General features: G+C 38.6%; 1 protein-coding gene across 1 annotated transcript in view; it reads right to left on the bottom strand.

Annotated features, from left to right (window-relative positions):
- Nucleotides 1–3,640, bottom strand: part of LOC133515370 (piwi-like protein Siwi) — a 29,208-nt gene extending 25,568 nt beyond the window's left edge. The window contains exons 1-3 of the mRNA XM_061847898.1: nt 3,429–3,640; nt 2,463–2,773; nt 2,180–2,317 (exon numbers count right to left, since the gene is read on the bottom strand). Coding sequence (XP_061703882.1) covers nt 2,180–2,317; nt 2,463–2,763 — 439 coding nt within the window. The 5' untranslated portion in view covers nt 2,764–2,773; nt 3,429–3,640. The remainder of the gene's footprint in view (nt 1–2,179; nt 2,318–2,462; nt 2,774–3,428) is intronic.
- Between the last annotated feature and the right edge of the window lie 24,000 nt (nt 3,641–27,640).

Genomic DNA, 27,640 nt, shown 5'->3' with positions numbered 1-27,640 from the left:
TTTAATCATTAAGTAATTATGTTCGACACAATAATTATTGTTGAGAATTAATAATAAAAAAAAAAAAAACGTACTTGCGCTCCATCGTAATCATAATAACACGCAGCCTAGAGTGTCATTCATAAGGCTCACCGAGCAGTTAAGACGACGCATTTAGTGCCCTCTCTAGTTACGAAGGTTATACAGGTCTCGAGGTCATATTGTACACTGGTTCGCTCGGTTGCAAGAAAAACTACCGTCTTCTTTATTCTTGGTTTTAAGTGAGATAGACAAATAAGGGTGTCTCGTGCTACTTGATAACGCTATGGGGCATGGCACTTTGCGTCCGATTCGCACGTTGCTCCGACGTGCGAGCGGGACGTCGCTTAATACGCGCGTAGATTCGTCTCGCTCAACTTCAGAGCGACGTCTGAATCTGACGCAGTGTTCCATGCCCCCCTGCCATGCCACCGAAGGTGACCAAGCCTTACCTAAGATTTTTTTAGAGACTTTTCGCAACTTATATTCCCGTATGGCTAACTGCTCAAGAACCCTGTATATATGTACATCAAATCATACAAATATGTAGCTCTTTCAGAAAACATCGATTTTTTACAAAAGGGAAAGAAAATAAAATAAATGAGAATACATATATATTACATAAATCTGACTGATTGCTATGAAATACCTACATAAAATATTTGATATGCTTTCTTACCCGAGCTGTGTCACCTGTTCTACACATTATTACAGTTTCTAGTTTGGACCACCCATGTTTGTCTGTCAAGTAGACCTCGACTCTGTTATAAGCCTTTAACATCAATGACTTGCTTATTTTTATTTCTAGTGTTTATGGACATCAGTCAGATTTCCCTCTTTATTTTGTTACTTGTTATAGAACAGCCGCCCTAAATTTACTTGGCGCCGTTCCGTGGAGCAAGAGTTGGTTGTATTGTGGATGGGGTGGGAGGTTACCCAAGCTGCCCAGGACCGGAGTCATTGGAAGAAAATGGTGCGAGCCCTACACCCCAGCAGGAGATAAAAGGATGGAAAGAAGAAGAGAGAACAGTCATATTTGTTATTTTAATGTATTAGACAGGTTAACTGTCCATAGTCAATGTGTTGTTTGTGCTGCAGCAATTCGCAATTTTAGCCAGACAAAAAACTGTTCCCTCTGAATGAAGACAATTAGGGATAAATGATTATTCGCGAACTACACTTTGACCATACCCCAGGGTTTCGGGTGCGGGAATGTTTTACACTAGAATGTACTTTTAAGCACATTTGGTGCTAGTTCGAACTACCTAAATAGCTAGGTAGCATTAGCATTTGTAACTACAAATCACAGTGAGGTTTCAATAATCAAAATCTGGGCAGTGCCCGCGCCAAGAGCAAACCGAAGTGCACTACCTTACTTTTCTTAAAGCGCTTTGTCGTTTTTTTGAACCCTCATAACTTGGGTTTGGATTATACGAGATAAACAAAATTCTCGGTATATGATGTCAATAGTGGACTTATTAAACATAAAAAAATTATTATACTTCAGATTGTGTTAATATCTAAAAACTCGATTTCTTCACTGACTCACTGATGATCATCAAAACCCTTAGGGTACTTCCTGAAGTCCAAGGAAGCTGAAATTTGTATTGTAAGATAGTAATAATACACAAATAACAAAATCTAAAACTCCTATTTAGTTGAAATTTGGTGTGTAGATAGTTTTTGATATGTTGAAGGTTATAGTATAGTTTTCAATCCCAAAATCACCCCGTATGGTGAAAAGGGGGTGGAAAAGTGAGTCATGATGACGGGTGTACCTTAATAAAAATAAAAAAAAAAGCATACCATATTTTTAAAAAAATTGTGCCTCCCGGCACTTAAAATTAATACCAAAGAATAGTACAACCACCATTCTGACTGTCAAAGAAAAACTAATTTGTTGTTGTTGCGCGATGTAATTCTCTATAATGTGAACAGATTTCAAAACCCAGGGGTTTAGTAATAATAGTTCGCAAGTGCCTCTAGTTCTAGATAATCAATAGACAACTTTGCTTCCTTTTATTGGTCTACTATATTTAAATATTTACTGTAACAAATGCTTGCATGCTGACAGACATTTGAGAGGAATGAGCTTTTTAACAGAATCAGTGCGGCACAGGTCATATTGACCCTGTACAAGTTAACTTTCAGGAACCCTTACCTTTCTTAGATTGCAGCTGATCCGGGCGGGTGCGGAGAATCATCACATTTTCTGGCAGCACCCGTCCACCACCACGACGCGAGCCGCGACCACTCACAGCGCCGCCGGGCTCGCCCGAGGCTCCCGGTGCACCCTGGCCTAAAATTTAATAAGAAATTCAAGTTTAGATAACAAATAAGGATCAGTAAAAATAATGTTTACAATCAATGGTGATGACAGTCTCGTTTGTATCGGATGATCATATCAGAGTACCCTTATCTCAATGAACCATAACAAAAAGTACCTATGTCCAATGTCTGCATTCTCTGTTGTATGTCAACATCCCCCGGATGCGCGTGGGTGGACGGCGTGGTCCGGTGCGAGGCGCGGCCGGCCGGCGCGGCCACGGCGGGCCCGCCGGCGCGCACGGGCGGCGCCGCGGTGGGCGGGCCCCAGGCCGCCGGCGGCTGCGGCCGCGGCCCGGCGCCGGCTCCCGCGCCGCCCGCCGGCGCCTCGCCCGGCCGCCGCGGCGCCTGCCCGCTCTCCTGCGACCCGCGCCCGGCGCGGCCGCGAGCCTTGCCCCTTCCTCGTGGTTGTTCAGACATTTTATTCTACCTTAAAAAATCAACAGAATAGGTACGAATTGTCCGATCAATGTTGTGCGTATTGAATTATTGTTATACCGATGAAATTGTGGCAGTCGCAATCTGTACCACGCGACCAAAACGTTAGTGTCATAAAATTCACGGTTACGCGTTTAAAAATCGCGAGATTCCGACACGACCTTGATGCACGTCCTGGTTTTACAAAATGGAACCCGATTGGGCAGGATAAAACAGGTATTACAAATAATATAAGTACACAATTTCTTTAAATTTGAATAATATACAAGTCGATGAGACTTTCTATCATGATTTACATAAGGGGGTCAGTTTTCGCAATCCCTTCATCAAAACAAAAAAGCTGACCCAGCCGTTTTATTTATCAACAATGGCGGGTGACGCGTGCTGTTTTTATTTTGATCGAAAAGGCTTCTTTGCGAATAGTAATGATATATCACGTATTATTAAATTACAACTAAATACAGTCCTATAAAATACAATAATCAAAAACTTAACCCAATTTCAGTGATAAGTAATAAAAGAGAATGGAGGACAAGGAGAACCATGTACATTATGTGATGATAAAATGTTACTACAAAAACATTCTATTTGCGTTCAGATTGAATAATTAACTTAAAAATGTATATAATAATATTGTTTTCACTTACTTGTTTCTATCTAATATAATATTTTGTAACGAAAACTGAAACGACGTAAACCGTCACCCATGCAGCGAAACAAAATGTGAAATTGTGAAATAATTGTGAACATGAAAAAAAAATAGCCGGAAACACTACGAGCGTTGCCATAGGTAAAAAACTTAGAGTACTATCAGACGACCGGACGGTCTGAAGGATCGTTGAGAACATACCGAACCAAAGTATTTTAGTAGTTTGTGTACCTAATTTAATCTAAAGTGACTTTTTATTGTTTTGTGTCATTGTGTTATTTTGTTGCTTAAAACAGCGAACATAATTCGTTTCTGTTGCGAGCTTGTGATAATATAACCCAGGGGGGGGCGACACTTAGAAATGTAGATAACATTAGTAAAGATGGCGGCGATTTCTATTAATGGGATCCGATAACCTACTTTTGTGTAAAGTTGACTACCGATTGTCCAAACTACATCACCAGATGTCACTATGAAATTGGTACAATTTAAAGGCATGAATACAACGTAAAGAAGGTTGCATATATATACCTCGTATGGCTAGACCATCTTTATTCATAACCTATCTTTAAGCCCCCTCCAGACTATGCGCGTGAATCGCGGCGCGACTTCGCGGAGCGAACATACCGCGACGTTGACGTAGACTCCACACTCGCACTCCTCTCCTCACTCGCACTCGCACTCCAAACTGCGAAATCGCCGTGAAGTTTCACGGCGATTTCGCAGTTTGGTTCGCGGCAAGATGGCGCCGAAGCGTCAGCTGATCGGATTTAGTTTGCGGCAAGGCACTGATTCAAACTGGGAATTGTCAAATTGATTTTTGGTTGATCAAGTTCGTACCTATTCGCACCGAATATAACCAAGTAGCCGCCATATAATAGAAGGTTATGACAGTTAAACAGATTAACCGACTCTTGAGCGAATCGCGGCGCGAAGCGATTGCGAGTGTGGAGTCTTGCAAGTTCGCGCTTCGCGTCTCCTTTGACGCGGGCCAAATACCGACAAAAAACGGGGAATAAGGCGCAAAGGCGTGAACAATCTGCGAAATCGACGCGAGAGCCCTCCACACTCGCGATCGCGGCTTCGCGCCTCGATTCGCGCACGAGTGTGGAGGGCCCTTTATAATAACGCCTTGAATGCAGTAAAAGAAAAAGATGCCCGCAATTTTCGAACTTCGGTGTTCACGGTAGGTCCTCTGGGGACCTACCGCGAAAATACCAGCTGTATTTTTTCAATTTTTAACTATCAAATTTACCTTAATTTACATCTGACATATTTCTGTGCCACCTAACTAAACGTCGCAGGTGCCCTATAAGATGAGTGACACAATGTATTAATTGGTTCGAAGGCTTAATTGCCTTTAAACGCGTGCGATAAACGAACAAATAATAAGCCTTTAAAATAAAATAATACATTATCATACAAAAATATTGCATTTAAAACTAGTCTATATTGCATGAAACCGTCTACCTAGAGTTGGTTTCCGTTTCCATTGACATGTATTTTCAAGTGACAACGCTACAGCCAATCACAGCGCCTCATTTTATAATAGACCAATCGTAGTTCGGGTGGTTTAAATCATGGTGAAATGAAGTCTCGTCGAAGAAAACAAGACCTGAGGGCCTACCGCGAACCACGTTCGACATGTTGCCTCCCTGTCACACTTAACTACGAATTTACAAGTGCAACAGGCCTATAAAACTTCCAACCGCCATGACACCTAACGCTGTGTTGCCAGGCCTATTAAACTGTCAGATTTCACGACAGTTGCGTCCGGTCCGTATTGTACCAGTGTTCTACATTACGTCAGAGCGTGTAAGACGACCCGACCGATCTGCCGAATACAAGTAATATGAAATGGTCCAAAAATTATGAAAAAAATCGTAGAAGTAGAGCTTAAGAAAGACATTAAATGAAAACTATAGGGGATATGATCAGTTTAGCTGTTTTTGAGTTATCGCAAAACTAGGAACCCTTATAGTTTCGCCATGTCCGTCTGTCTGTCTGTCTGTCCGAGGCTTTGCTCCGTGGTCGTGAGTACTAGAAAGTTGAAATTTGGCATGGATATATAAATCAATAAAGCCGACAAAGTCGTACAATCAAATCTAAAAATTTAATTTTTTTAGGGTACCTCCCCTACACGTAAAGTGGAGGTGAAAAATTTTTTTTTGCTTCAATCCTACAGTGTAGGATATCATTGGAAAGGTCTTTCAAAACTAATAGGGGTCTTTAACAAACATTTCTTGATAAAGTGAATATATTCGGAGATAATTGCTCCGAAAGAAAAAAAAAGGCCCCCCCTCTAACTTTTGAACCATAGGTCCAAAAAAATATGAAAAAAATCGTGGAAGTAGAGCTTAAGAAAGACATTAAATGAAAACTATAGGGGATATGATCAGTTTAGCTGTTTTTGAGTTATCGCAAAAAGTTTCCCCTTCATATTAAAAAGACGAACATCCACAGTTCATCCCTTGGTTAACAATCTACTATACTTTAAGCTCCAGTTTAGCTTATTGTGACGGAAGAGTAACTACGGAACCCTACTCTGAGCATGGCCCGATATGCTATTGGCCGTTTTTTGGTGATAACTTTAAGTACCTTGAATACAAATACAGGTACAAATTTCGTCCCTTCAACGTTTGTCCCTTTCTGACGTATTAGTATGATGGAAGGGATTATTAGCGGCATCATAACTTTAGTACACGTTTATGAATAAGGGGGTTAGTACACAAATATGGTAAGTTTATTTTTATTTTTAATTAGGTATCTTTCTCTTTTACTCACTAAGAAGTAATAAGAGTGACAGAGAAAAATGCCCAGGGCTATAACCGCGGAAATCGAAGTTCGCCAATTGCGGGCATTTTTCTCTGTCACTCTAATTACGTCTTAGTACGAGTAAAAGAGAAAGTTCCCCGCAATTTGTGCATTTCGGTATTCGCAGTAGGCCCCCTGTACGGCACGGCCTCGTAAATACGCACTTGGCCGGTTTTTTCCTTCTTACTATGGAAGGTAGAGGTAAGGAATGCAATCTCCATAGGCAGAACTGATTCAGATGTGTCCAGTTGTCAGCTATAAATAATAGTTCCAAATCTCTGCAGAGTAGCGCTAGAGTAAGTAAGAACCTAGGCGTTATTGACGGAGTGAAGTGCGCTGTCTATGATTTAATTTTTTTTTTCAAGTATTCTAGGTATTGTAGCGCCACCTATTAGGTTTTTTGATGACACTTTGGTATATGGAGATTCCATTCCTTACCTCCACCTTCCATGCTTCTTACGAACGAATCGTGTGAAAGAAAAATACGTTCCTAATGTCGTTTTGATGTTATCGAAAGTGCTGTAAAAGCGTCCGTTGTATTTTTGTATAGAAATTAATGGTGCGACCGGGTGACGAATTGGCGGGTAGGCCGCTGACACCGGCCGGACCTTTAGGGTGAGCTTAGTACCCGATACGGGGAAAAGAAAAATTTTAAGGACTGGATTCGTTTCAAAGAAAAACGAAGAAATATAAAAGAACTGGGTGCCTAGTCAAGATGCAAATCGTTCGCTCCGTAGCGAACGAAACGGTAATCTCTCTCTATCACTCTTCCGTTTTAGTGCGACAGAGACATTACGGTATCGTTCGCTACGAATCGAACGATTGGCACCTTGGCTAGGCATTGGTCTTTTAGAATTTTAGACGGCTACCGTACAGAAAAGACACTTCCTACAAAATCGAAGTTTGACAGCGATTCAGGGACGAATTATGGTGTCCCTTTCTAATGTATGACACTATCCCTTTCGGCCATGTAGGTTTATTAATCAAAAAATCTAAAAAAAGTCAAACGTAGGGGCATAGTTATGTTTAATATACATCAAATTATGTAAAAAAAAACATTATGTCAATATTCAGAGAGGAAAATGGGGACTAGATTTGTATGGAAAAGCGGCCGTCCCCTTTCCTCTTAATTTTATGTAATTTAGTTGCTCACAACGGTCAAAGTACCATATATCGCAGATTCGCAGGACCGCGATTATCCGAAATAATTCGGACCGAGACTAGTTCGGATAATCGAAATGTGGGTTTAAATACTTTAAATATGGAACGAATCAAACATTTTTAGTTGTAGATATTTTTTGGTTCCGTACCTACCAAAAAGGTACAAATGGAACCCTTATAGTGAGACTCTGTCTGTCAGTCTGTCTATCTGTCTGTGACATCGCTAAATATCTCGAGAACCACTTAAGCTTTAAGCTATCGACTTAAAATTTGGAATAGTTATGAATAACGCTAACCCAGACACATTGAAAGTATTTTTTTATTAGAAAATGCCCAATATGAAGAGGGGGCAAAATTTCAAAATCTAGTGACTAGGTCAAGTGGGGTATCATTTGATCGAGCTCAAATTGTACATTACAAAATTTTTTTTTCTTTTTTATCATAGGGGATAACAATTGATTTATGACGGAAAGTGTGAAAAAAAATACCATTCCTCCCTCCGAAGTCTGGTTATACATCATATTAACATTGCTATATATTTTACAGGAAAATATAATCAGACATCTTGGTAACTTTTTTTTTATTAACAAAAAATATTTCCGAAATCAGTTTGCAATGTAACCAACTTTACATGTGTTTATTAGATTTAAAATTTCTATAAGATTACATTAAAGACACCTTTATTCATATAAAAGAACAATTTTTGAAATCGGTTCACATGATAGAGAATTATCCTCGAAAAACCCACGTAAGTAAGTGCGTTATATCGCGCAAATTAGTCAGACAATTTGCCGATAGATGGTAGGTAGGTAGGTACTTCAGATCAAAAGTCTTTATTCTTTATGCTTACACTACACGAGATAATTCGAAGTTTGTACGGAGCCCTCGGTGCGCGAGTAAAATGAACGCTCGCGTATAAATATGTAAAGCAATATTATAAATGTTTCTCTCGGGTTTAAGACTAACCCGTGCTCGGTAACCGATTATAATCACACCCCTGGAGTTAGTTCATTAACCATAACGGCATGCACCCTCTTTATCGCCATATTTGCAGGAAACAAGTACAAGTAAAGAATAGAAACTGGTAATTTTCATATAGCGAGTTCCTCATTCATTATTGTAGATGGCGTACGCTTCCGCTTCACACACCTTACAATTTAGTAACTGACGGCAGGGACGCATACATATACCGTGTCTACATTATAAGGTAGACACGGTAACCGGTTATCACAAATAACGCTCGCACATCGGAACGACATGCGAATCGCATCTAGCGGGATGTCCGTAGACAGTAGTGTCCGTAGAGATCTGCATCTCACTTCTACTGAATTATGAAAGGCTTGTTAATTAAGTTGCATGTGCACATGCACAGTGGTACATCTGTCACACACGGTTACGTGTAAGTCCACACAATACGTCTACGGCGCACATGCTGCACACGCAACGCAGGCACACGCTGGAGCTCCGTAGCATAGCCGCCATTTTCTTACTGTCTTCTACTTATAGATAAATAATCATCTTCCTTGTGTTATCCCGGGTTACATTTTTCTGTGAAACCCAATACATGGGTAAAGAAATTGAGTATACATAAATAAATAAATAAGACAAGTAAACTAGTAAGAAATAATTGACATGCAAAAACGTCATGAATGCGTGTCATCGCCATCAAAAATAATGAGTTCTAGAAGTGTATGGACACTGACTGTCTATATTATTTATTTATCTTTACCGGTTCCGAATTTAAATCAGGATTCCATATCCATCCGACACTGCTTTCAAATTGCACGTTTTGCCCCGGCATTTTTATTAGCTCTCGTTTTCTCCAGTTTCCTCTGTAACTGGAGAGCTTCTTTTAGTGGAAATTTATTCAAATTCTTAAAAGAATACTCCCTTTTATTTGCTTTCCTTCATTGTCTCAGTTACGGAAGTATAAATGGGTTAGTTACAGTTTGCAAGTTTATTTTGTAGGATAAGCTTGTGCAGTTTTGAAGCGTGTTTTTATTACGAGTTAATTTGGGACATTAGGTGATAAGATTTTAATTTGTCTTTCCTGCCCGCGTACATGCCAATCGTTAACGCTACGTAGCGTAATCATCTCTCTCTATCGCTCTTCCATATTAGTGCGACAGTGACAGTTTCGTTGGCTACGAAGCGTTAACGATTGGCATGTTGGCTACGCTGCGTGGGCTGTTCCCGAAATTAAAGAAGTAAAACGATCTTGATACAACAGGCCTAAACTACATCTGGAGGTTTTGGTCGGTAAGTATAATTTAGTAGCAGTAAGTATTCTACATTTTACTATATAAATAGAAGAGACAATCCTTTTTACAACTTTTATTTAACTTGCCCTGTTAGTAGGTATGTATGTTAGTTATCATCACACTTGCTCGTAAACAGTGTTATTGTATGCCAGCATACTGAGATATTATGCCACGGGCGTAATAGTTTTTTTTTATTTCATTACGCCCATGGGCATATTGTTTTTTAAATAGTAAATGAGTTTTACTTTCAAAATATGACGTTTATAAAATCTTTTTTGGTGCATGTTTATAAATATTTAATTTGATTAATTTAATAAGAGTTTAAAATATTTATACACTATTTTCAACCGTGGCTGAAGCCGGATAGGTCTGTGCCTAGCCTGCGGCCGGTCTAACCGGCCTAACCTGTCAAAAAGACAATATGGCGGACGAATCTTAGAAAAGTGACCGTATTTAAGAATTGTTTCCTTTAAAATTTAGTTTTCCCCTCACAAGTGTGATGATGATGAAAAACATTGAGTTTGCCACGGGCGGTACAAGAATTACGAACTCGTGTTAATTAAACCCTCGCTTTCGGCTTTGGGCTTAAAATTAACACTTGTTGGTAAATTATTGTTTACCGCCCTTAATACACAATGTACTATTGTTAATTTGTTAGTTAGGGTCAAATCTTGAAATCTAAATTAGACCCACTTACCGATTTCCGATTTCGCTGAAAATTTGCAGACAATACATGTAAATTATTGTAAATCGGATGACAATGCAATATTATGTTGTGATGACATGGAACTAATCTGATGATGGAGACAGGAAGTGGCCATGTGAACTCTGTGATAAAACAACGCAAACTAATTGTCTCGATGAGTACCTATTTGTTGCCAGTGGAAAGAAAAGTACAGTCAGCGATAAAAGCTTGTACCAGAAATGAAATTTTCACCAAAAACTTATTACAGTTAATTTTACATGAAATATTTTTGGTGGGATAATACGCCATAACGGCGAGTTTCATTCAACTGAGTTCAAAAAACCAACTTATCACCAAACCAAATCACCATTTATCCAGATTTCCAATTTGGAACAAACAAAAGAACCGTGGGCGTTACGTTATGTTAATTGAAATCTATTCCCTTCGCTTCCCCTTAATTAAGTGCTAGTAGAGTTTTGTACAAGGTCCCTGCGTCCCCAGGGACTGGCGACACCAAACTTTTAACCAACTCTTTGAAAATGAACTTTATGACCTACCCAATAAGATAGCGATTTGAATATCATGGTTAGGGTAGATACGAGCTTTAGAAGGTAAACAATGGGTACGGTTTCAACCCGGTTAATAGCTACGTTTAGGAGCGATGTATTCTATTTAGCATATTTTGGATAGTGAGAGCTGCAAGCGCAACGAAGTACCGTAAAATATCGTCGCTATACTTACTCAACCTCGTATCTATATATTAGATACGTATATCAGATACGAGTTTGAGTAAGTATAGCAACGATATGGTTACTTTGCTCTCCGAAATTAGAAATTTAATAAAATAATTAATTATCACATTGTGGTAGCTATGTTTATAAAGCCCGACCAGAAATATATGATCATTGTCAAGAGGGCGCTGTTGTTTTCGTGTATAGGGTGACAGTTCAATTTAGTATGAAAAATTTAGTTCCAATTAAATTCATGTACAGTCACCATCAGATATATCGGAGCGGGCAAGGTGCCTACAAATATCTGAGCACGCATCTATTGTCAAGGTTTTAGAGTTAGTGTTCAGATATATCTAGCACCTCGGCCGCTACGGTATATCTGATGGCGACTCTATATACAAATACATACATACCTATATCCGAACAAATCCTATGTGACAAATCGACAGACACATCAGTCACTAAAAATTTAAACTCTTATGTATTGTATATTAAATAATGAAGTGATTAACATAAACAATAAATAATATTAGATATGTATAAATAAACGGACTCGTCAATAATATTCCGGCCTCTCTTCGCTGCGCGTATAAAGATACCTACGAAACAAAGTTATGAATTAATACACTTTTAATCCTCGACATCATTGTAAACAATAAATCTGCAAATTAATCAAAGTTGGAAATGATTTAAATATTGATCTAACTCCAGTAAGTAGAGGGCGGCTCGCAAACATTTGTGCTGGGCAAACAGCAATATCGTTGCGCCTCCCGGCGAGACTCGCTTCCGGCGTAATACAAGTAACTGGAACAGTATATTGATTGCTTTAAAAGGGAGGAATAGCTTTGCGATACTAGCGAAATAACGGTACTTTTTGTATGAAATTCCATTTCGGGAGAAAACGTTTTCCATTAACGTAATCTTAATAAATCACTTTGATTTTGATGTCGATCGCTTCAGCATACTATATATATATGTATATATATATGCTTCGCCTTAAGATTTTTTTTTGTAGGTATAGCAAATTTTGAAAAAAATTATAACCTATAAACCTAGTTTTTCATTATGTCAATAACATACAAAAAACATGGAGAATGGAAAATATTTAGAAGTGGAAAAAGGTTTTCTCTTTTTGTTCGGACGATCACGTCATGTGGTATACTTCCCTTTTAAGCGCCCAAACGCGGATCCGCGTACGAGGGGCTTTTCTTCTTTCCATCCTGTTACCCCCTGCTGAGGTGTATGGCTCGAACCAATTTCTTCTACTAACTCCGGCCCTGGGCTTGGGTAATGTAATCCCAGCCCATCCCCAATACTACGAGGAGACTATTTGAACATAGACCGAAAAGAGGCGTGTTATAAGTCTGACTCCTATGTGTGAGTGTCTGACTGTGGCACTGTAGCTCTTAAATGGGTGAACAGATTTGGATGCGGTTTTTAAAGCAGGTTTTATAGCGGTAGTTGTTACTTCCCCGTATAACAAATAAATTTAAAAATGCTATGTCAGTGCGACATAACTTTCATCTCCCCCATATAAGTAAATAAATAAATATTATAGAACATTATTACACAAATTAAATTGATTAATATTTATTTTATGAGATATATGTAGCCTTACCCACGACTGCCTTAGCAGTGTCAAACTAGCATATTCGCTAACGTCTGCGTAACTTACTTTCTATACATCTCGGTCGCCAGGCGCGGATACAAGATTTGGCTTAGGGGGGGGCCATTTTGAGAAAATCATATATTTTTGCACAGAAAATAAGGTAAAAAAAAATGTTTACTCAATTTAGTAATGTGAGAGCCAGGGTTTTAGGGGGGGGGCATTGCCCCTATGCCCCCCCCCCCCCCCCTTGTATCCGCGCCTGTCGGTCGCACTAATATGCGAGCACGAGTGAGATGCATAAAAAATAAGTTACGCACACGCTAGCTAGATATGTCAGTGTCAAACTGGTGGTAGACGTATTGTTTAGAGATCGTTGAGCATTTTGGCCAATTACCAGTTCTAACGTCATTGTACTGTTTATAACTTTGACTGCGGCCCTGGGCCATCGATATGATAATGATGGATCAGTATGCTGTATGCTCTGCACGGCTTAGCTCTCTTATTGAACTCCGAGCTTTAATTACGGGTTTGTTTCCATTGTTGTAAACAGATGAAGAACTGAATAACCAATACAGTGATATTATACACAATATCTCAAATCTTTGCCGAAGCTTAAGAAAAAGCATGGGCGGTTTCAAGCAAGGGCGGCGGGCAAGGTCCTGGGCTGGGTCTAGGACAACAGTAGATATTTTTGATAATCTGATGACCTGACCCCCCCGACTTTATAGTCAGGCGAACCTCTTTGACTATAAAGCTAGATTCACCCTTGGGAATAAAAGTAAACGTTCATGTATAGAACTAACTTTTAGATTCCTTTGTAACTTCTAATTTTAATTATTGGTGTAATAAAATATTGATGATGTAGTTACTGGAACAACGAATAGAAATAATTGAAATTGTGACCTACTGATAAACTTGAAATTACGGTCTCTTATCAAACGTCCTGTAAAACAAGTGTGGTTTGTAAGTAAGTAAGTAAATATTATTTATTGCACCAACAATTATACATTTTACGTACATGTAAAACTACAAATAAATTTTAAAGGAAAATAGAACCAGGTAACAACAGGCGGTCTTATCGCTAGGTAGCAGGAAGTTTAGAACTCGTACAAACTCGTTCGTTCGTACTCATTGTTTTAGTTTTTCCACATATCACGAAAACTACGCACCATATTTACATTTATTGAAAAACAGCTTTTATTGGAATGGATTACGAGTTAGTTTTGCTTATTATAAGTTCTAAGATACTTACCTATTTAAATTTTAGAATGTTAACACCTAGAATCTGCATTAGGTTATCCTTAAAAAGTACGATTTGATAATAAGTAATATGAATATTCCAAGTCAATGTACCCTAAGTGTAAGGCCTGAGTGGACGCTCGAGTCGGGCGTGCAGCGGGGCGGGGCGTGCGGCGTGCATGTTAAACAAATGAAACTCATACTGGTGTCCTGAGTCGACGCTGCTCAAAGCGAATGCCGAGCGGGCAAGTTTGCGGGCAATGCAGCGTCGAGCGGGGCGTCGCGGAGAGGTTCAAACCTGTTTGTGATTTGCAGCGGCGATAAGAGCGTGCAGTCATGTCGTGTAAACAAATAATTATTGAAATACAATATAAACCAGCATTTTGGCTATCATTACAAAAATAGACTGTTTAAATAAATGGAAGGTAAATTAAAGTATTTATTTTCACTTTTAATCCATTGCTTCTTAAGGTTTCGTATAAAGTGGGAAATTCTCTAAACAGTCTTCTTTGCTTTACTACGACACTAGGACCTTGCTTTGTAGAAAAACGACACATTTTGAGCCATGAAGTCTCTTCTAAAAAGAAATCAAGAATGTCGTCCGACGTCGATGCCATGGTGAATGCGACCGATTCATACGAGCGGTGAGCGTGCACTGAGGCCACTCGCTGGATGCTCTATCTCACGCTCGCCCGCCCCGCTGCACGCCCCGCCGAACGCTCCGCTCCGAGCGTCCACTCAGGCCTTACACTAACTATCTTTTGGCAAAGAGATTGGTAACCACCAGTTAGTAACCACTAATTGGTTACTTAATATGTGATTGGCCGGTTGGGTTCATTAAATTGCTCGTAAATAGCCATTGTCGTTTGTTTTTTAACACATTTTTATTTATTTACAAATATATAGGTATAGGATTCAAATATAGTATACAGGGATCAGTCACACTGTCATACCACCGGTCTCAGCTGAGCGCGCACTAATTACTCCGTAATGCAATCTCATTGTCGCCCCTCGCGCGTCACTTTTAATGACTCCCCTAATTCTGATCAAATTTTAACTTTGCTTTTATCCTGGTTTGGGTATCGGAGACGAGTGTAAGCAAACAAATTATTCTCATTAATTTTGTCGTTGAGTTATATTGTAATGATTCCTTGTAGTAATGCTTGCACAGTTCGTATTATATTAGCAAATTTTTTATCATTTATGTTCGCGCGAGTGACGAGGCGAATTATGATATTGCTTTCGGTTAAGTACACACTTCGGTTTTCTATTCGTTAGAGGAAATGGCAAGATAAAAAACAGATGTAAAGTGAGTCTTCTCTTTTTAGTACATTTTAATCTAATCTTCTTTTTTCCTTTTTCCACGCTTGCTCCAATCAGGGACTGAAAAACCGCAAAAGACCGGTAACCTAAAATAAAGGTATCAATTGAATAGGTATCCAAAGCTAAGGGTACCCGAATAAAATCGCAAAAGACCGATACCTAAGATAAGGGTATCAATTGAATAGGTATCCAAAGCTAACGGTACCCGAATAAAAGCGCACAAGACCGATATCTAAACTAAGGGTATCAATTGAAAAGCTATACAACTGTAACGGTACCCGAATAAAATCGCAAACGACCGATACCTACACAAAGGGTATCCATTGAATAGGTATCCAAAGCTAACGGTACCCGAATAAAATCGCACAAGACCGATACCTAAACTAAGGGTATCAATTGAAAAACTATATAACTATAACGGTACCCGAATAAATTAAATGTAATAGGTACATTTTTCAAACGGTACCGCTACAGTTGAAAGGGTACCGTACGGTATCGTTTCAAGTAGACTTCTACTTTGGAATCCAAGATGGCGGCTGTGCACTCGTCATAAAAGTCGTCATGGATATCGTTTTATAGGTTTTAGGGAGTGCAGATTTCGAAAATGATGACCATTTTGGAATCCAAGATGGCGGCCGTGCACTCTGTCATAAAAGTCGTCATGGATATCGTTTTATAGGTTTTAGGGAGTGCAGATTTCGAAAATGATGACCATTTTGGAATCCAAGATGGCGGCCGTGCACTCTGTCATAAAAGTCGTCATGGATATCGTTTTATAGGTTTTAGGGAGTGCAGATTTCGAAAATGATGACCATTTTGGAATCCAAGATGGCGGCCGTGCATTCTGTCATAAAAGTCGTCATGGATATCGTTTTATAAGTTTTAGGGAGTGCAGATTTCAAAAATGATGACCATTTTGGAATCCAAGATGGCGGCCGTGCACTCTGTCATAAAAGTCGTCATGGATATCGTTTTATAGGTTTTAGGGAGTGCAGATTTCGAAAATGATGACCATTTTGGAATCCAAGATGGCGGCCGTGCACTCTGTCATAAAAGTCGTCATGGATATCGTTTTATAGGTTTTAGGGAGTGCAGATTTCGATATTGATGACCATTTAGGAATCCAAGATGGCGGCCGTGCATTCTGTCATAAAAGTCGTCATAGATATCGTTTTATAGGTTTTAGGGAGTGCAGATTTCGAAAATGATGACCATTTTGGAATCCAAGATGGCGGCCGTGCACTCTGTCATAAAAGTCGTCATGGATATCGTTTCATAGGTTTTAGGGAGTGCAGATTTCGAAAATGATGACCATTTTGGAATCCAAGATGGCGGCCGTGCATTCTGTCATAAAAGTCGTCATGGATATCGTTTTAAAGGTTTTAGGGAGTGCAGATTTCGAAAATGATGACCATTTTGGAATCCAAGATGGCGGCCGCACGGTGGGCTGAAAATCGGCCTTCATAGAAATAGAAACCGAAGTATTAATTTTGACCTTTTTTATTGGAATAGCTTTTGTTGGGTTTTATTATGTCCAAAAATTAATCTTAGCTAATTTGGTTGGAAAAATAATTAATTATATATTTTTTTTTCAAAATCTTTGTATGGCGCGTATCAGAAAAATCGAGTTTTCCCCGAAAATAAAATTTAACCGTAATATCCTGACAGATGATTTTAAAACCAATTATTCTTGATTTTTCCACAATTAGAATTTTCCTACGGGGTGCACTTTTTTTAAATCGATGTATTTTTTTAGTAATTTTTTATTGTAATACGGTTATACTTGTTACTTTGACTACAAAAAATTAATTTGGGTTTGATCGAACCAATAATCTACGAGTAGTGAATTTTTGTTTTAATCAAATGTATGGAGCGTACGAGTAAAATGGATTTTTTTTTTCAAAAATTAAAGGTATACCGTAATATCCTTACAGATGATTTAAGTACCAATTATTAAGGATAATTTGTAGACATGCGCGAAACAGTACTTCAAAAAGTAATGCTATATCACATCACTTTTCCGAAAACGTAATGTTACACTGAGATATCACATCACTTATCACTCGAAACGAAACATTTACCCGAACGAATACAGCGCGCGGGCGCGCGCGTGATGGCAACGTCACACTCATCACAGTACTAACTACATTACGCAGCGAGTGTTAGGACTCTAGGGCGTATCATATCGGCGCGTCGATCTATTACGAATTGCGTTTTTTCACCGCCATGTGATAGATCGTTTTTGTTAATGTTTTTATTTTTATAGTCGTAAAATATGCATCATAGATAAAAAAAATAAAAGTATATATCTGTTAATTAATGAGATAACGCCATCGAGAGTCACATGGTAGTATTTTTATTTGGGTATATCAATAAAATTATGATATGATACTGATATGAGAATGTACTGTAAACACTAGCTCACTATTAAACTAAAGATAAATAAGTAACTTCACTCGTGCTTAATTTAGTTTGCCGCAAAAGTCAACCAAACCAAACATTTCACAACAATAATAAACAGTAAATACGTTTTTGTTCGTCAAATTCAAACTCGCAAGCGAATTATCATTTAGCCGCATCATTATAGGTAAAATACTAAAAACATTGTAAGCTCTATGGTAACGCATTACAGTTTTAAATCGATTGCAGGTGCAAAAATCCGTTATCGTATCAATTTAATGAAATTTGCAATAACTCAAATGCGACTGCTACCGACCGGCCGAGCGGACCGATCCGAAGTGTTCCGAAAGCATTGCGGAATGAGAGCGAGCGAGCAGTGAGTGCGGGGGGTGCGAGCGGAATAGCAAAGTAATGATAACATGGCAAACAAACATCACACATCACACCATCACGTCTCATTGCTCATTATACATTACGCGGATTGTATATAGACTTGAACGGACCTTTCGTACCGACTACCGGGTCAATCTATATTGATGCTTTATGAGTTTACGCGCGCTTCGGCCAGTCATGTGCTCGAGTAATGCTTGGTTTCTCGGAGTGATGCGTAATGCAATATTACGCGTTTGAGTGATATCATTTGTGATGTTACGCGCATTACTTACACATGTCTAATATTTTGACATAACGCGAACTTTTCTACCGTATGCACTTATTTAATAAAAAACAAAAAACTTATTTTTTCATGCTGAAATAACTTTTGCTCATTGCTTTAATTAAGTAGATAAATAATAAACATACAAGAGTTACAAGTAGAAAATTGAAAATAAAACCATTACATCCATAATTCACTACGCGTAAGTTATTGGTTCGATCAAACTCAAATTCATTTTTTGTAGTCAAAATAACGAGTATAACCGTATTAAAATAAAATATATCGATTTAAAAAAAGTGCACCCCGTAGGAAAATTTTAATTATGTGGAAAATCAAGAATAATTGGTTTTATAATCATCTGTCAGGATATTACGGTTAAATTTTATTTTCGGACAAAACTCGATTTTTCTGATACGCGCCATACAAAGATTTTGAAAAAAAAAATATAACTAATTATTTTTCCAACCAAATTAGCTAAGATTTGAGCTATATGTTTGAGCCTTTTGGGGTGGAAACCCTTGGGCCGTGGGGACCTGGCGCTCACAACATTTTTAAAGAGCTTTCGAAGCGCCTCGTGTAGGCAACGGGTGACAAGAGGGCTGGCTCTTACCTCGCACAACGCATTGGCATTGCTGTCCAGCGCGGCAATGCCGCCAGCCTTCTAGGCACCTTGCCACAAGGCACCCAGCTGGAGCCAATTTTTTACTTATAACTTTAGTTGTAGTTTTAGTTTTGAATCTTTTTCCTTTTTAGCTTTATGTAGTTTTGTTTAAGGTATATTTTAATGTAGTTTTTATTTTTTATTTTTCAATATTATATTCTTAGCCGCTACTTACGATAGATTAATTTTGGGACATAATAAAACCCAACAGCTATACCAATAAAAAAAAGTTCAAATTTAAGACTTCAGTTTCTATTTCTATGAAGGCCGATTTTCAGCCTACCGTGCGCCGTTACCTAACTAGTGACGGACGGACGGTCATTTTTTGGTAGGTACATGGAGATTGTATTCCTTACGTCCGACTTAAATATTTAAATTGTATCAATTTTATAGTGACATCTGGTGTCGACTTTAAGCTAAAGTTAGAGATGTCTCGATTCAATTAATATAAATCGCCTCCATCTTAACTAATGATAACTACATTTCTAAGTGTCGCCCCATGAGTAAGACTGACACCGACAAGGCCAGAGTCGAAACGCGAGTGCAAGACATTCAACATGGAATTCGTGGATTTAGATAAAGTGAAAAGTAAAAGTAAGTGTTATATTCATAATATAGGTCCTCTGGGATCCTCAGATATCGATTTTCATCTCAATCTGAGCTTAAATGCCGAAATCAAAAATGGCGTGCGTTTTCTAAAAATTTGACCTCGGAATCATAATAAAGGTCCTCTGGGATCCTCAGATATCGATTTTCATCTCAATCTGAGCTTAAATGCCGAAATCAAAAATGGCGTGCGTTTTCTAAAAATTTGACCTCAGAATCATAATAAAGATCCTCTGGGATACTCAGATATCGATTTTCATCTTAATCTGAGCATAAATGCCGAAAAAAAAAATGGCGTGCGTTTTCTAAAAATTTTACCTCGGAATCATAATAAAGGTCCTCTGGGATCCTCAGATATCGATTTTCATCTTAATCTGAGCTTAAATACCGAAATCAAAAATGGCGTGCGTTTTCTACAAATTCGACCTCGGAATCATAATAAAGGTCCTCTGGGATCCTCAGATATCGTTTTTCATCTTAATCGGACCTTAAATGCCGAAATTTAAAATGGCGTGCGTTTTCTACAAATTTGACCTCAGATTCACAATAAAGGTCCACTGGGATCCTCAGATATCGATTTTCATCTGAATCTGAGCATAAATGCCGAAATAAAAAATGGCGTGCGTTTTCTACAAATTTGACCTCAGATTCACAATAAAGGTCCACTCGGATCCTCAGATATCGATTTTCATCTGAATCTGAGCATAAATGCCGAAATAAAAAATGGCGTGCGATTTCTAAAAATTTGACCTCAGAATCATAATAAAGATTCCCTGGGATACTCAGATATCGATTTTCATCTTAATCTGAGCATAAATGCCGAAACAAAAAATGGCGTGCGTTTTCTAAAAATTTGACCTCGGAATCATAATAAAGGTCCTAGGGATCCTCAGATATCGATTTTCATCTTAATCTGACCTTAAATGCCGAAATTAAAAATGGCGTGCGTTTTCTACAAATTTGACCTCAGAATCATAATAAAGGTCCTCTGGGATCCTCAGATATCGATTTACATCTGAATCTGAGCTTAAATGCCGAAATCAAAAATGGCGTGCGTTTTCTACAAATTTGACCTCGGAATCATAATAAAGGTCCTCTGGGATCCTCAGATATCGTTTTTCATCTTAATCGGACCTTAAATGCCGAAATTTAAAATGGCGTGCGTTTTCTACAAATTTGACCTCAGATTCACAATAAAGGTCCACTCGGATCCTCAGATATCGATTTTCATCTGAATCTGAGCATAAATGCCGAAATAAAAAATGGCGTGCGTTTTCTAAAAATTTGACCTCAGAATCATAATAAAGATTCTCTGGGATACTCAGATATCGATTTTCATCTGAATCTGAGCATAAATGCCGAAATAAAAAATGGCGTGCGTTTTCTAAAAATTTGACCTCAGAATCATAATAAAGATTCTCTGGGATACTCAGATATCGATTTTCATCTTAATCTGAGCATAAATGCCGAAACAAAAAATGGCGTGCGTTTTCTAAAAATTTGACCTCGGAATCATAATAAAGGTCCTCTGGGATCCTCAGATATCGATTTTCATCTTAATCTGACCTTAAATGCCGAAATTAAAAATGGCGTGCGTTTTCTACAAATTTGACCTCAGAATCATAATAAAGGTCCTCTGGAATCCTCAGATATCGATTTTCATCTCAATCTGAGCTTAAATACCGAAATCAAAAATGGCGTGCGTTTTCTACAAATTTGACCTCGGAATCATAATAAAGGTCCTCTGGGATCCTCAGATATCGTTTTTCATCTTAATCGGACCTTAAATGCCGAAATTTAAAATGGCGTGCGTTTTCTACAAATTTGACCTCAGATTCACAATAAAGGTCCACTCGGATCCTCAGATATCGATTTTCATCTGAATCTGAGCATAAATGCCGAAATCAAAAATGGCGTGCGTTTTCTAAAAATTTGACCTCGGAATCATAATAAAGGTCCTCTGGGATCCTCAGATATCGATTTTCATCTTAATCTGAGCTTAAATGCCGAAATTTAAAATGGCGTGCGTTTTCTAAAAATTTTACCTCGGAATCATAATAAAGGTCCTCTGGGATCCTCAGATATCGATTTTCATCTCAATCTGAGCTTAAATGCCGAAATCAAAAATGGCGTGCGTTTTCTAAAAATTTGACCTCAGAATCATAATAAAGATCCTCTGGGATCCTCAGATATCGATTTTCATCTTAATCGGACCTTAAATGCCGAAATTTAAAATGGCGTGCGTTTTCTAAAAATTTGACCTCAGAATCATAATAAAGATCCTCTGGGATCCTCAGATATCGATTTACATCTGAATCTGAGCTTAAATGCCGAAATCAAAAATGGCGTGCGTTTTCTAAAAATTTGACCTCAGAATCATAATAAAGATCCTCTGGGATCCTCAGATATCGATTTTCATCTTAATCTGAGCTTAAATGCCGAAATTTAAAATGGCGTGCGTTTTCTAAAAATTTGACCTCGGAATCATAATAAAGGTCCTCTGGGATCCTCAGATATCGATTTTCATCTGAATCTGAGCTTAAATGCCGAAATCAAAAATGGCGTGCGTTTTCTAAAAATTTGACCTCAGAATCATAATAAAGATCCTCTGGGATCCTCAGATATCGATTTTCATCTGAATCTGAGCTTAAATGCCGAAATCAAAAATGGCGTGCGTTTTCTAAAAATTTGACCTCGGAATCATAATAAAGGTCCTCTGGGATCCTCAGATATCGATTTTCATCTCAATCTGAGCTTAAATGCCGAAATTTATAATGGCGTGCGTTTTCTAAAAATTTGACCTCAGAATCATAATAAAGGTCCTCTGGGATCCTCAGATATCGATTTACATCTGAATCTGAGCTTAAATGCCGAAATCAAAAATGGCGTGCGTTTTCTAAAAATTTGACCTCAGAATTATAATAAAGATCCTCTGGGATCCTCAGATATCGATTTTCATCTTAATCTGAGCTTAAATGCCCAAATCCAAGATGGCGGGCGATCATTCAAATTGAGTGACCGGTTTGTATTCGGGTATCCGATCGCGTGGCAAGATACTTTTACTTAAGGGTACCGTTTGGACGGAAGCTTGTTTGGATACCCAAAGTATTGATATCGCTTCCGGAATGCTATTTTAACGGTCGGGTACCCTTTCAAAATTGTTTTAAAGTCTAAGGGTACCGTTTGGATGGAAGCTTGTTTGGATACCTAAAGTATTGATACCGCTTCCGTAATGCTATTTCAACGGTCGGGTACCGTTTCAAAATTGTTTTAAAGGTACTTTTATTTAAGGGTACCGTTTGGACGGAAGCTTATTTGGATACCCAAAGCGTTAATATCGGTACCGAAATGCTAGTTTAACGGTCGGGTACCCTTTAAAAAGACCGGTCAAAACGGCGCCTACTGCACGCAGTGTGAGTCTACCCTACCTTACGTGCCCGGCGGGCTGGTGGGGCGCCAACTGCACGCAGCCGTGCCGCTGCGCCGCCGCCGCCGCCTGCCGCCCCAACGACGGCTACTGCCGCTGCCCGCCCGGCTACAAAACCGTTTTTAAGGGTACCTTTTCAGTCCCTGGCTCCAATTGAGAATATTTTCTCAAAATAATGGCAAATATTCCAATTACGAGTACATAGTGTGACATAGTTAATGTACGTCCGTGCATAGTTATGATTTGGTGATTCATTTAACGATGTGTCACATTTTACGAAAGAACAATTTGATTTGAATTTTTAAATCGGAATTTTAAGGTTGAAGTTCTATTGGCACGTCACAGTTACAGTAGAGTTGGTAAGATAAAAACTCGAGTCTTTTAAAAATTTGAAAATCTCCAGTAGAAAATAAACATACGTGGAAATAGACAATCAAGGAAATATACATTCGTGGAAACAGACATTTTGGGAATTAGACATCATGGACCAAACCAGTTATTACAAGACTCTGCGCTTAAAAAACTACCGAGTCTTTTAAGTCCCTAGTCGAGTCCTTTATTCAGTTTTTTAAATGGCAACTTAAAACGACTCGAGTCTTCAATAACGACTTGTCAGAATAATAGGTTTTATCTACAAGTAACACAAAGGAATATTTTTTTAATGGTTTGTGCATAACTCGTGAATATTCATGTGGAGACAAAACCTTTTAGAAAACTTTTTTACATGGGTAATTTCTTTGTAAGTCTTTACAAAGAACTTAGGTCTCGATAAGGACTCAAGTTTCGACTTAATGATTAGACTCTCAAACACTGAGTCGAGTCTTAAAGTAGAGGACTTAAAGGACTTGAATCTTAACCAACACTTGGTTACATGAAGGTAGCCATTCAAATTTTATCAACTAGCAGGATTCATAGAGTTACGGCTTGTGGAGTTAGTTAAGGGGCAGTTGCTCCAAACCATATGCCACCGTTAAAGCGTTCACTTAATTGTATTGTTCAGGACGTTTCATAGTTCACTGCTACTACCACAGTGACAATTAAGCATACGGCCCGCCTGATGGTAAGCAGTCTCCGTCGCCTATGCACAACTGCAACTCCGAAGGAGTTACATGCGCGTTGGCGACCCTAACATTCCGCACCCTCGTTGAACCCTGGCATCTTTACTTACCGGCAGGAACACAATACTATGAGTAGGGTCTAGTGTTATTTGGCTGCAGTTTTCTATAAGGTGGAGGTACTTCCCCAGTTGGGCTTTGCTCTAGATCTAAAATGACATCCGCTGTGCTGTGCCCAAAGCAAGATGCTATTCACCTCTCAGTGCGTATTCACCTCTCTTTTGGATGTAGTTTAAGGACATATAGTAAACACCCCTATAATGGAACAGGCACCAGTAATGGGATGGTATAGACCAATCCTGTAAAATAAGTATTTACCCTCAGTTTTTAAACGCTGACAATATTTAACCATAAACAAGAGCCAAAGAGCTACTTAAGTTTAATTTTTAATTTTTCATTGAAAATTAATGACGCCATACATCCCATGGCTGGAGCAAAAAACCATAGTTTTAATTGGTTAATATTATTTAACGAAACCAATATTGAAACCAATTGCAGTATATAGTTTTCATTAAATGCATAGAAAACATAGGGGAAATGTCGGTGAAATATCAAAAATACTCAATGTTTTCTCTTAAATATCCCATGATTGGTGCCGTTAACATATCCGGGTCCACATACGCAAAATGTGATTAGTGCAACTGGCCCTTAGTGGGCTGCTTATGGTAAAAAAATGTAAAGTTTTTAGACTATTTCACATACAAACGCTGTCAAATGAGTTATCCCGCAGTCAATAATCGCCGCCAATACCATGCACACCGCATACATTACCCGCTTAAAACTCCATTTTTATAAAAAGTTGGATCGGCAACTCGAGGCGGTGGACATCGTTCTAAAGCGATCATCCCTAAGCCGGTAACTTTCTCGGCGACGCGGTAATGAAGAGTTATGGCGCTGTCTCGACTGTCATCTTGTCTTATTGCAGGGGCTTTGATGACAGTGGTGTAATTTTAATTGATGCCCGCTCAGCAGATATGCCGTTAACGATTTGGGAGTTTATTTCGTTAGAGTTTAACCAAGATAAGTCTGCAATTTTGATAGCACACGCAGTGAAAGTGTTATTTATACGTCATCATTTCATAGAAGTTTGACGTGTAAAATGACTGTGTGTGTTCTCAAAATCTTTGTCGGCTTGTCTTGATCGAACGAAAAATCAAGAGTAGGATTTCGTGTATTTTCATCACACTTGCTCGAAAAAGATCTTATTTCATGCAGGTGTTCTGAAGGACAAATGCCTATATTGTTCCCGGGGAGTCATGGAGTGTGAAAAAAAAAAGATTAGGGAGTTATAGCTTTTTTAAATTTTGTTACTAATTCATTCGAATTAACTAGGTATAAAAGAGTTATATTTTTAAAATATTAACGTATATAAATTTTTACAAAATTTTCAATTGTGGCTGAACGTCGGATACGCCTGTGCCTTTGATGCCTAACCTGTCAAAAAATGGAAATATGGCGGACGAATGTTTGAAATTTCACCGTAATATAATTCATTCTTTCGCTTAAAATTTTGTTTTTTCTTCGCAAGTGTGATGAAAAAAATTGTGTGTAACTCCGAGGGTAAGGGTAAGGGTAAGATATCGTAACTGTTATTTCCTCTATGCAACTGTCTCTGTATATTTTTTAATTGTAAATTATGTTAGGTGTGCAATAAAGAGTATTGTACTCATATAGTTCGTGTCATCGACGATGACGCGCAGATTTTTCAAATCTAACCTTTAATAACATAACATTACGAGTGAAGGCACGCGTCTTCATGAATGACACGATCTATATATTGTATTGATAAATATTGCTTAGCAAAATTACCATCGGGTAGATGACAGATTTTTCTCAGCATCTGTAAATAACCATATTCCAGACCAGACTAAGTAGACGGCAAGGTAAACTCCTTAGCGGTTTAAAGCCCCTTTGAGCGTAATGTGCGTACGGGTGGCGCGATTCATCAGGGCCCATTCACGGCGATCTCTGGATTGAGACGCGGTTTAAGTAGGGTGGTGATACATTCTTAATTTCAACGATAACGATAAGGGAAAGTGAACATTAAATTAATTTCACGGTTTACTCAGGTATTTACCTATGTACAGTCAAATGTTAAAATATGGGTGCACACGAGTTGCTCAAAAATAGTCCCATGTCGGCGAATTCAGAGCTATAGGACATATTTTTGAAGTTGCGTGGACCAATACTTTTACACTTGACTGTACCTATGTCACGCGTTGTCAAGTATGTCGGAATGACTTAAAACGCGAGTAAAACCGTAAAATTGGTTTAATGTTACGGTTGTTATGGTGGTGGAGAATCTCCAGGAAACCCATGTTCAGGCAATAGATAAAGAACATTGTTTAGACATATGGTCGTGCTTTATCGCCTGGACGTGGGCAGTTCACCTGTTAGACTATCACTTAGCTACTAAGTCGTAGGTACAGTCGAATTAAGTACAGAAACATCTTTGCAAGGCAACATGGCGGTTAAGGTCGCACAGACAATTGGACAATAGCTCTGGCTAATCTAACCCGCCACTATAGCTAAGCTCCAGTAAATTTCAAAAACGTGAAAAAATATCGATATGTCGTGTCCCAGCACTAGCTGGTAGAGATTTAGCCGACGGCTGTCGACGCGCGGCTTACGGTGATTTCCCGGGAGGGCCGGACCGAAAAGACACCTCACTGCATCCACGTTATTACTTTCCCATACATATAGGGTTACCACACAGACTGCGAGACGGCATAGTTTATGCCTCAGCCATCAGAAAAAAAAAAAGGTACTTACCAACATTTTTCTTTCGTGGGTCAGAATACGAGTAGACCGTACATTAGTAATAATGTTATATACATACTAGCTCAAGGCCGCAACTTCGTCTGCGTGGGATAATGATGATTGATAAAAACTATCCCATGTCCTTCCTCGGGCAGAATAAATTTTTTTCGTTGTCTTGACTCTGACCACTCGGTCACGCTTGTATTTCTGTTCTCTATCAAATAAATAAAAGAAAGTCGCGTTCTATCGCATGTCTTTCTAGCTGTAGATTATGTTTTACATGAGAGACGTTTAAAATTAATTTCATTGATATTAAAAGCTCCACTCAGTCACATTTTTTGGGGATAAAAAACAAGACAACGAAAAAATTTTTGACTCGGGCCTCGAACTATGTATTTTCATGCCAAATTTCATCTAAATCGGTTCAGCGGTTTAAGCGTGAAGAGATAACAGGACGGCATACAGAGTTACTTTTGCATTAATAATACTCGTATAACTCGTATTAGAGAATATCCGGGTCAGTCGTAATAAACCTGGCAGTAATAAACGGATTACAAAAACCGCGAATTAAGCTTAAAGTCTTGCATGACATTAAACTAGAAGTGCAGGGTCGATAGTCATGTAAATTCATGGTAGACACACTCTTTAGTGTTTATTTAGAACATATTTGTTTTCACACGTTATGATGATATATATTAGCGTGGAGCGCTCATTGTATGAAAACTTTTTTTTATGGGAAATTCGATTTTGCGGGGTTCTTGAA

Source organism: Cydia pomonella, chromosome 2 (genome assembly GCF_033807575.1).
Source record: "Cydia pomonella isolate Wapato2018A chromosome 2, ilCydPomo1, whole genome shotgun sequence".
Classification (NCBI taxonomy): Eukaryota; Metazoa; Arthropoda; class Insecta; order Lepidoptera; family Tortricidae; genus Cydia; species Cydia pomonella.
The sequence above is the reverse complement of the archived record's forward strand: the minus strand, read 5'-3'. Positions and strand labels throughout refer to the sequence as shown.